Source organism: Epinephelus lanceolatus, chromosome 13, assembly GCF_041903045.1.
Source record: "Epinephelus lanceolatus isolate andai-2023 chromosome 13, ASM4190304v1, whole genome shotgun sequence".
NCBI lineage: Eukaryota > Metazoa > Chordata > Actinopteri > Perciformes > Serranidae > Epinephelus > Epinephelus lanceolatus.
In genome coordinates, this window is record NC_135746.1 from 22,689,507 (window position 1) to 22,701,612 (window position 12,106).

General features: G+C 41.6%; 1 protein-coding gene across 9 annotated transcripts in view; it reads right to left on the bottom strand.

Annotated features, from left to right (window-relative positions):
- gphnb (gephyrin b) overlaps positions 1–12,106 on the bottom strand; it is a 165,078-nt gene that overhangs the window by 74,637 nt on the left and 78,335 nt on the right. For all 9 annotated transcript variants that reach the window (XM_078173891.1, XM_033648392.2, XM_033648390.2 and 6 more), the window contains exon 7: positions 3,777–4,049. In XM_078173891.1, coding sequence (XP_078030017.1) covers positions 3,777–4,049 — 273 coding nt within the window. The remainder of the gene's footprint in view (positions 1–3,776; positions 4,050–12,106) is intronic.

A 12,106-nucleotide genomic window follows, 5' to 3' on the forward strand; every position in this document is an offset into this window, starting at 1 on the left:
CATTGAATGAGAAGGTGTGTCCAAACTTGTGGCCTGTACTGTATATAATTTTAATGTTGTTATGAAATTCATAAAAAAGCTTATAACTGACCCCGACCGAGTAGCGTGTGGCTGCGCGTATCAGGTCTGCTTCTATTGTGGGCATGACAGGTGGCGGAGGAGACACAGACGGTAAAAATTTAATCACCTAGGCTACTAGTATTTAAATAATTACACTGTTGTGGGTTTATTTATTCTTTTTTAATGACGTTTTAATAATAAATGATATAAACAAGCTTTGGTTTGTCAGTGTTTAAAAAAGGAAACTTTTCAGATAGAGCCAGGTACGACTGCGGTGTTCATCCTTTGGTCAGCCTGGAGCCAGTCCCACAGACAGAGGCAACTGTCAGTTGTTATAGAGAGAGCGCATGTCTATATGGCCACTATACATTTTTAAGATGATGAACATGTGGCTCTAAATACTTAGACGTCTGTCAGAATATAGTCTAATAACAACTCTCCATTAGCCAGTTTTACTGCTGCACCACAAGTCGATGCTGACTCAAACCTGACGTCAGACCTGACATGAGATTTGACCATAACCTCTGCTCATGTCCACATTGGTAAATGCCAAGCCATGCATGGAAATGCCCAGTTTTCTGACGTACGTTCAGCTCATAAATGAGGGCCACTGGGTGTATCCTTGCCCTAGGTAAACCCGTAATCCACTATGCACCAGGCACACTGTATATTTAATGGAGGATTTGGGTGCTCCTGGTCAACTTGAAAAAAGGGGCACTACTGTATCACATGACCACGTATTTACCACATATTTACATTTGGCTGGTTTTTGATTTCTGGGAAATGTCCCTACTGGAGGAAGATGAATAAAATTGTAGGTGCTGCATTCACAGTTGCCCCTTTTTTGCCAGTTGGCACAAACAGTTTATCTATTATCTATTATCTATCATGACCAGTCTTTCCACAAAATCTTGGGCAAGTCCATAAATCCATTTGGAAGTTATGCTTCTTTTTACAACAGGCTCCCATTGCCAGCCCTCCCTTTCAGCCAATTGGTATGAACACACATCTTTACACACACTTGACCTCCATGCTAAATTTCAGCCCCCTAAGGCGACTGAGCTGCGACCTGCAGAGCTGCTGGTCACACTAAAAGCCACCTCAAAGTCCAAATAAGAGAGGCAAGGCATAAACCTCATTATTTGCTCTTGTGGCAGGCTGCTGTTAATGACAGGGTTTTATAGATAAATGAAAGTTACCAATAATTTCACTGTATCCTTAAGCTGGTACACTGTGACTGAGAGAGGGAAAGTGAGGGACAGAAAACAACAGGGCTTGGGGGGGTGGCAGTGTTTGCCTCTGCCTCCCCAGCATTGAGAAAGATGTGCTCAACATGAAGCGATGAGTGGTGATCATCATCTGCGTGCTGCATCCCTATGGACTGCCATGCACACTAGACACAATAAGGGACGCAGCCCATTCTGCTGAACCTGTCATGCACAAGACGACAGACTATCAAAATACTGTAAGTAAGAGAAGAAGGAGAAGTGGTGTGAGAGAACACTCCAATCCTCAGCTTGTTGTTTCATATCAACAAATATTTTAGAATATATACAAAATAATAGATTTATATAACTTATTTTTACAGTAGGGATCTGGGTTTTTAATCAGGCACAGGCCCAAAACTGCTGCTGTGATTCGGCCTTGGATCAGGCTTGGATCGGACAGAAACTGTGCAGGTTCATGTAAGGTTGAGCCCAATTTTTTAGGCCTGCTAAGATCCCTAGCTACATGTAGCAGTGTAGACTACATTATGTAAACACTTGCAGTTGCGTGCCTGAAGCAGATGACCATATAAAGACATCCGTCATGAGCTGACGTTGGCTTGTATTGAAAGTAGAGACAAATATTGAAATGGAGCATTTAGAACGGTCTAAAGTTTTTACATACGTTTACATCATTATTTGAAACTCTGTCCATGTTTAATGTGAACCTCTGACTCTGTAACATTATATATGACAGAAAATAAGGAAAAGCATAATAGGTCCCCTGTAAAAGATTGATGAGAAGCACTACTGGATTCGATCTCTGCGAACTCATTTGTTAAAGAGTTGCAGGACGATGGCTACTGAGCAAATCCAGCACCAAAGAAATAAAAATGTTTGACCTTGTACTTCCTGTTTTTGAAAAAGTGATCCATCATAGTTTTGAAGGTGTAAATGATTGTCCAGTTGGGCCACAATTCAGCCCAGCAGAGACATTATATTGAGGTATGGGTTGAAAAACAGTAAATCTATCACTTCAAGGCGCTACCTGTAGCATTTTAAAAAATCAGCGTGTCATGTTCAGAGTAATTGTGTACCTTTGGTATGACACAGCATCATGACAGCCTTTTTAGCAGCCTGGATCAGCAGGAATTACACTCGAATGCTACAACTTTGAACTTCTTCAGAGACTGATGGCGTATCTGAGAACAGTACACTCTGTAAATCACACATCTATATTTGATCAAATTTCAGTGTTATCAAACACCCAATCTACCACTGATCAAAACGATTTCTCTGAACATCTCATATGTTAACTTACTTGTTTACTTGTGAAAATGAAAGACAATGAATTAGGCTCTGATCACACAGAAAGAGTTTTGCAGGTTTCAAAACCCGAGGCGCACTGCACTGCCTTGTTTTTTTTCATGTCATCAATCTACTGTGAATTTATCAATTTAATTTATTTTTCAGGAATAAGTAGCTTGTTACTAAAATGTTGAGGCAGAGGGTACTTGCTGCAGCTCTGGTTGAGGGTGAGAGGCTGTCAGTAAATAGTTTGTTGGGCACAGGGAAACAGAGATTTGTGTGGCTACATGAGACCCTAAAAAAGAGGGTGGATCATGGGGAGTACCACCAGCTGGTCCAGGAGCTTCTCCTCCATGATGCCCGTTTCCAGGCATATTTCAGGATAACTCGGGGGTCTATTGTCGGGTCGTATAGCTCTGGGTATCCAGCAACTGCTACCGCCAGTTTCTCCTCCTTGGTTTACCAACTGTAAACTTGTTGTCATGACAACCACAGATGGCCCGCCTCTCAAATAATCCAACTGGACAAGATGACGTGGGCTGTTTCTGCTCTGAGTTTAAGTTTTTTCAACTCAAGGATGTCAGAGCACTTCAGCAAAAACGCCAGGGGCCTAGAGCGCAGGAACGCGAGGCGTGTCGCAACACAAAAACAGCGAGCAAAAAGATTCATTCTCACTAAAAACATTTACAAAAAGCCGTCTCCAGCTGCTAAAATGCTTTCTGTGTGATCAGGGCCTTACATAGTATTAAAACCTTTGAGTTGAAGATGGTGTATTTCCCTTCGAACAGATTCATATCTGAACTAATGTAAACTAATCTCACTGGTCAACACGACTGAAACTGCGCACAATGGATCCTTCAGACTGACTGTTGCCTGTCAAAGATGTTGGTTGTCTGCTCTCTAGCCTCCATTTGTCTCCTTTGCCTTTACTAAATAAACTAACTTCCTATTTGTATATTCCAATGTAGATGCTGTAAGTCGTCTTTGTTCCTAGTAATTACACTCTTGTCTTCAGATTCAATGGTTAATGACTCACTAATGTTCAAATGCTACAGCACCTTTTACACATGCTTTCATGAGTGACGTGTGAACATGTATAGATGACCGTTTGAAATGGATGGCGTCAGATAAAAACTGCAACAACAACAACAACAACAACAACAACAGCAAACCCTCCCCCTCTCCTCTCCTCCATCCCAATACCTTGGCTGCGATGGATGCGGCGGTGATGTGGGAGGAGGAGCTGTCCTCGGTGGACGCCACACCGCTGTCCTTCTTCTCCTCGTCCTCCTCCTCGCACTGCACACCTTTGTCCTCCGTCTGGCGGTGGGGCGAACTGTTGGGGGGCGGCGAGAGGGGCGGCGGAGGCGATGGCAGGTCCTCCAGCTCGTCCGCCGCCTCCTTTACCTTCACCACTGCGTCCCGCAGGAGGTCGATGGCGTGCGGCAGCGCCGGCAGGATGAACTGGAAGCATTCCTAGAGGGAGAGTGTAAGGACAGGAAGATGATCAGCGACAGGGATTTGGATGACCTGGGGCCGTTTTCACAAAACTTCTAAGCACTAAGAGTTGCTCCTAGTGACAAAATTCTAAGACTGTGACGTTTTCTTAGAATTTCCCCTTAAAGTTAAGACTAAGTCCTTCTAAAGATAAAAGTTATTTACAAAGCATCTTAGACCTTAAAAAAGCTCCTAAGGTAAAAAAAGGTGGAAAGACAAAGAGGTCGAAGACATATTCTCCAAACACTGGATGACACTGAGTTAATGAAATGCTACAGATTAGATCATGCAGGAATAATACTTGGGGCCGATGTCATTAGGGATACACACACATTTCCCAACCAACAGAATAACGCTAGAAAGTTGCTCTGAGATTTTCCTAAATCACTCCTAAGCTAGGACTCCTTACTAAAGTTTTTAGGCTAAGTTAAGAGCTCTCTGAGAATATTCTCAGAATGTCTGTGAATACAGCCTCTGGTTTCTTGAGTCGATATTCATATATGGCTCAAACAATAGCAACCAGCATGAACAAAATAAAGGCTAGTGTAGCAACGAAATCTATGCCCCATCAAATTTTGTAACCCAGCAAGAGATTCTCTTAAAAATCATTGAGTTTTGTGAGTTGTTGAGTGGTAATGGTTAGGGTCATGGATTCTGACGGGTCACACAAGTCAGTGTAACCCCGACACTGAATAAAGACCAGTAAAAAAATACTACTGTTATTACTTGTCACATGTTAAATATAGCACAATGTGTATTTCCACAGTTTTGATTACATCAGTACAACAACTGCTTCATGTTATACTACTTACTCTGACTTTCTGAGGGTCTGTTTTTTTAAAGATATTTTTATGGCTGTTTGGGCCTTTATTAGAGGGGACGAGGTGCAACAAAGGGCCACAAGTTGGGGCACCTGCTCTACCAGGTGAGCTACCGGGTGCCCCTGAGGGTCTATTGTTTTCTCTAACTAATTATTTTACATCTCTTCAACTTTGCCATTTTGTTTTTGTGATCGAAGTCAATAAAATTCAACACTTCCACCAATTGCTTCACATTTGAAGCCTGTGATGGAAAATTCTGGTATTTGACCATATTTAACCTATAGTATGTTCAGCATGTGTTGTATAAGTTTACTTGTTTTGATGAAACTGAACTTCTCACCTAATGATATTTGTTGCTCATTTAACCCCTACTGTGATAGCAGCGTTAGATACAGCAGAGGCCTAATGGAAGTAGGTTAAAGGTTACGAGCCAGGGAGGCTCCCACACCAAGTGTCCTTGTGAGCCTCAAGAGATGTTGTGTTTTAGGAATGCTTACTGCAGAAACCACCTGAGTGCCGTATATTTTGACTATTGACATGCATGTGGTTTTGGGAACTATAAAGATAGCATGGCACTCACTCACTGACTGACTGTTCATGCGGTTGTATGTGTGTGACTCCATTCATGAATGCTTATTAAAACTCAAGAAAGACAGCTGACATGTGAAGACTTTTTTTTTAAACTGTTTATTAAATAGTTGTTTTGCCACCACAGGCCTCACAACCCTTCCCAAACATACTATGCCTTATTAATCAAATGTTTTCAGCTATTTTGACTTCACTGGTATATCAAGGATGGCTGAAAACATTTGGTACTAGAGAGATCCAGTGTGTGGCGTGTTTTAATTTTAATGGACTTGCACTGAAACTCACACTGGTCTGCAATGGTCATGTTTCAAGCCTAACAGAGAGGGGAGGGATTATAGCCTTTGAGCTCCTGGAAACAGCAGTGATTGAGTCTTTTTGATCGACTCTGTTTAGTGTCCTATATGTCAAAAAAACAGATATTATGGTGAGGAACTCATTTTCCGCATGAATGCAACACAAGGCTGCGGAGGTAACTGGGACCTCTGCTACCTATCAGTGACATGCCTGTGGAAAAAAGTAACACCTGTACACTTACTCCATGCCACACAAGTTTAATAAAAATGTCCAATCCTACCTGGATCTTCATCAAGGCAAAATGACCTTTTGACCTTTCCTCATTTACACTGTATTTGATAGCCTTGAAACTACGTGATGTGCGTAAAATTAACAGTGACATTTCTGTAACATCACATTGAGCTTACATAGCCTTCCTACATACAAGTGGGACACTGAACCAATGTATTAAAATGAACTTAAACTTGATGACTGGTGATGCATTTAAGAGAAGTTTAGCTGTTGAATGTGCATGTACTATAAGGGAGTGTCACGCAGAAACTGACGCCATGTTTGCAGACAGTATCCCAACTTAAAAGGTTCCAACTGTTGACTACATTTACATGTACCAACTCGAAGGAACTGATAGTGTGAAATAAATCGGTCTGCCCATCACTATACAACATCTGTGCAAAAAAAAGAGGAACTAGAAATAATTAGTGAGTAAAAACATTTGGTTCAAGAGAAAAAGAGTAAGAGGAACATATTGCTGAGTGTAACATTACTACTGATAAAATTAGGGCTGTGGGAATGTAGATTACCCTGCAATTATCCAGGCTACAAGTTAACACGTAGGAGGTGTTGAGTTTACATTAACAGGAAACAGCATCCACAGCAAAATAAAATGGAAGGAGATGCAGAAATATGATTAATTACACCTCAGTACAGAGGAAAATTAGATATAAAGGTGTTTCTCTGACACACAGTAAGTGTTGCTGGCTCCCTCTGTAGTTCAGGTACACCACTATACCCAGGAATACTGTGATCTGCTCAGCTCTGTGTAACAAATAGAGTGTGTGACCCTGTTTGAGGCAGCAGAATCTAAAGCAGAGTTCCTCCTCAACCGCTGCAGATCACAGCGCCTCCTTCTGGCTACATTTATACTACCTTCTGCTCATCCCTCCCTCCCTCCATCTCTGTTTCTCTCTCCGGTGTCTCTCTGTGTGTCAGTGTGCCTGTGGGCTCCTCGGCTATGCTAAATGCTCCATTCTCCTCACTCCCAAGACAAGAGCTAATCTGTGAAATTATTTATCTTCCTGTGTATTTTAAGCATTGAGAAGATACATTATTAATCGCCCCCACGCTTTACAGTATCTACGCCGGCTTTCGTTGCAACCTCTCCACTTCACATCCAGTTCTGTGTGTGCATATCAGCGGCTGGATTAAATATGACAGCGTTAACCTTGATTTGACTGAATTTGAAATCTCGCAGATCCACACGAGGATGCGTGCATGAATGGAGTAGCCTCCTCCACCACTGTGCATGGAGAAATAGAAGAAGTAGAGCAGAGGGACTCCTCAGATGGGGAGATGAAAGAGACTCAACGGGTTAATCTCAGCAGTTGACCACAAGCCCGCCAGCCCTGATGCGTAGCCGCAAGCTAACCTTTCCACCCTGTACCCCGCCTTCACTCACACATACACATCCCAAACCCCTCAGCACACAGTAGGCTGTTTATGCCTCTTGCTGGTGCGTTTGAAGCCCACATCTGAGCGTTTTTGGAAGATGTGGAAAGGAATGCTGGGCGCGTTGGGCTGAAGTGAGGAAGGATTGGGCAAAAGAAGGCGCGAGGATGGTGTCAAGAGCCTGGAGACATTCCTCCTTTCCCGTTGATCGCTTTCATTGCGTGCCGGGAATTTTTTTTTTAGGTACGTCAGGAGTGGGTTTTTTTTTTTCCTCCTCTGTTCTTATTCTCTGTTTTGTCCTGGAGGAGAGTAACTGTCAAGAACACTAAAGAGCAGAATCCCTGGATATACTGCCAGCGGATGAGACACACAAGCGAGAGAGAGGAGGATGGAGGAAGAGGGGAAGGCACTGCTGTTCTGAGATGGGGGGGGGGGGGTTGCAGGAGATGACGAGAGACGATGACAGACAGAGAGAAAGAGAGGAAGATGGTGAGAGAGACAGGGAGGATGAGATCTCGAGAGATTAAGAGAGACAGAGTTGGAGAGAGACGAAGATTTTGTGAGAGAGCAAAAAGAAACTCCAACAAAAGACAGTGAGACAGACATAAAAAGTGAAGAAGAAAGAAAGAGAAACAAGAGAAAAACAGAAACAGGGACAGTAGAGAATAAGAGATGGAGGGTGAGAGAAAGAAAAGAAATATCCAGTATCTTGACAAGCTGCTCGCATTCACTATTCGTACCTATAAAAACTAACTAAGCACTGTAATTCGAACATAACCCATGTAATGATGAGCCGGGAGGCTGTGATCATGTGACCTACAGTATGTGCTACAGGCTGTCCTCCCTCATATGGAGGGAGCAAAGGAAGAAGTCAGGTGACATAGTTTAAAGAGTGTAGGCAGTTCAGGTGATAGAGTGGTCAAACACACACAGGATTTTGACCCAGGAGACTGGTGTTTGTGTCCCATGTGAAACCAAAAGTCAACGTTTAGTTATCTTAAGTTACGTACATCAGACTCAGAATCAGAGTGCCTTTTATTGTCATTGTATCGTTATAAAAACAACGAAATTAAAAGTGCTACTCGTGTAAGATGCTGACAGTTAAAACCACAGTCTCCAATCATTCAACCATTACATTCTCACACTAATAAATACGACACTAAATAAGTGTAGCAGATAAAAAAAACTACACACAATACAACTGTGAACATTGCACATAAAGTGTAGTAATTACACCCATAAAAAGGATCATCCAGACATCACATTGTTACACTAAGTACATAACGTGACAGTTCCTCACATGATTCTTTACCTAAACCTAACCCAAATGTAAACCACCAATTTGTAAGATATCATTTGTACCATTGCATCAGGATACATTGATATTTAAAGGGACAGTTCACCCCAAAATTAAAAATACATATTTTTCCTCTCACCTGTAGTACTATTTATCAGTCTAGACTGTTTTGGTGTGAGTTGCCATAGAGATGTCTGCCTTCTCTCCAATATAAGATTCAGAATACTTTATTAAAACAATTTCCCCCCGGGGATTAATAAAGTATTCTGAATCTGAATCTGAATGAATCTGAATAATGGAACTAAATGGCACTCAGCTTGTGGTGCTCAAAGCACTAAAAAATACATTTGAAAAACTCAACAGCAATGTCTCTTTCCAGAAATCATCATATGGTTACTCAAGATACTCCACAGACCTTGTTGTGAGTAGCTTCATGTAGGAACTATTTTCTTGTTATTGTTATGTAATATGCAACACAAATTTGGGTTTTTATGGTTGGCTTTAATGTTTTGCAAGAAAGCCAAATTAAAAATGGTTTAAAGGTTTACACTACTGATTGGGCTCAAGGTTTCAAATCTCATACGATACTTTTGCAGCATTGTTGGTTACTGTTTGTAAACACACTCACCAGGGAAAGTAAAGGGCAACCCCAAATTCACTCTCGTTTGACGTTTCGCTTCACTATATCTGTGTTTTTTCAGCACTGTGTCTCTTTGATGCATGCTGCGTACGGACCGGCACCTGGTCGCTACCATTTTTCAAAAGGGAACACCACTTAAATTAAAAATCCCAATATGTTATATCCATGGCCTAGGAAAGTTCAGTCAATATTTGTGAACATGAGCTACTCTCTCTGAAAGCTAGCAACAAGAGAAGAAAGTCCCAAAGTTGTGATGTCATCAAGGCAGATGGCAGTCGCCACCAAACTTCTAGAGCAAATACTAAGAGGGATAACTTCAGTATGAGTGTATACTTTTTCAGAAAATTCTGTATAGTATATCTTTAACAGGAAGACTGTGTTATAAAGTTGGAGACCAGACATTAAATGTAGCATTAACCAGACCCGGAAAGTTTGACAAAATATGTGACTGATGTAGAATCCACTGTTTACAGACTTTAAAGGTAAACTGGTATTTTTCAACCTGGACCCATTTTCCCATGTAAAAGTGTTTGTTTTTGCCACTGACAAGCTCTGATTGTTGTAATAAGTGTCTGCCAACACTGCAGAAAGGACCCTACAGAGAAATAGATCATTTCTTTACCTTTCACTTCATCTGGATCTGTTTGTTATTGTCTTCCTGCAACAATTCAACTCGCGAGACTTTCGAACAAGACTCCTCCTTGAGTGAGACTTGGTTACACACAATAACAAACGGACCGGATCAAGCAAAAGATAAAGAAATTATTTCTCTGTGGGGAAACAATCTGAGCCTGCACTTTCAGTCGACGTTCATTGACAGCGCCTATTGCCCCAAACGATTACACTGTAGCCCGTTTCCTGGCTGCAGCCTTCTCGTTCAATACCAGATCAATTTCAAAAGTTGTTCTTCCCATTAGTCACTTAGAGACAAACCATGGGAAAATAGGGTCCAGGCTGAAAAATACCTACGTTTCCCTTTAACCCACAACGCAAAGAATCAGAATATTTCATTCTATGCTGCTTCAATCTGACCATTTATATTTAAACTGTCTCTTGTAGGTTACAAAACTTAATAGAAGTGTTTTATATTTTACTTTTCTAATTATACAAAGATTCTTGTTTTCATGAAAGCATTCACACAGACATAGATCACTACAAATTTCCACTCAGTCATGATGTTCTCAGATCAGTTAGGCAGGTTTGTTTGGAGATTTTCCAGAGCACCATCTGATGTCCTCACAACCATCATATATAAAAACTAAAACTGAGATCTCATCACAATACGGACAAAATGCAATCAACCAGAGCATATATCTTGTACCAAAAGTACACAGAGCTGTGACTGAGCTGTTCCCTATCTGAGCAGCGTATGATATATAGAGTGTGTTTTATCTGTAGGGTAACTGAGGCCAAAGAGACAAAACGAGCAGCCAAAAGAAACACGGCTGACACTGACATAAGGCCCTTCGTCTGGCTGGCTCAGCTGGACTTCCCCGTTATCTTTATGACAGGAGATCATCGTAATAAAAGCCTGCGACGGGCGGCTTGTGCCGTTAACTTTAACTGGGGGTTGATGAGGTAGACACTAATATGGCAGCAGATGGGGGAGAGGTGGCGTAATTGATTAAAAGAAATACTAAAATCGATCAGGAGAAGCAGGCGCGTAACGAGACAGAGACAGATGCGTGGGTCAGCACAGCAGAGAGGGAGACAGATGGAGGGGGACATGGAGATAGCAGTGGGCGGACACACACACACACACACACACACACACACACACACACACACACATACGCCTAAAGGTTTACATTACCCTACACAAACATGCTCCCATGTACGAGAACAAACACAAGCGTACACATGCACTCTGCATCTGTACCTTTGTACAGAGAGAAATACATCAAAACACAGAAATGTATAAATGTAGAATGAAACAACAAACACAAAGAAGAGATCTATCCCGTGTGCACAGATATCAATAAATCATTCAAATGAATGCACACTAAGTCACACACCTTTAAATCCATACACACTGTACACATACTGCCTACACACACACACACAATAATGACGGCATGTAAAATTGTTCACGCATCACAAGCTATGTGAAGGTAAGTCTAAAGTGAAGTTGACCTTCACATAAGGATAGGGTAACCAGACGTCCCGAAAAATTCAGGACAGTCTCGAAATCTAAGCAGTTGTCCTGAATCCCAAATCCTGCCCTAATTGTCCTGAAAATTACACTAGAGCAGAGTCTGGAGTAGTTATTGCCTGATAAAACATTAAAAACTGATCATGGTGGTTGAGTCGTCCTGCAGCTCCCACCGGCTGCACATTGGCTGCGGCAGTTCCTACTTGAATTATGGGTGTTGTAGTTTTTAAATTGTGTACAGCAGTGGCAATGAGGTAGATGAAGAGAGCGCAAGTTGCAGCTGCGAGGACAGGAAAAGTGCAGGCAGCCACGAGAAGGAGTGATTTGCACGTTGCAGTGCAGCCTCTTATGGAAACTGTTTGAATCTGTTCTACAAACTTGTTCTACAAACTGATATGCCTGTAACGAATGCACCAGGCGTCTTTTATTATCCTAGCTTTAATTTTGTATTGAGTTTAAAGGACAAGTGCACTTACATTGATCACTTCCATAAAATAAAACGAGAAATTGGAAAAGAGGAAAAGATTGAAAAAAAAATGTTAAAAGTGAATATTCCAAGCTTTTGCTTTTCTTAATAAT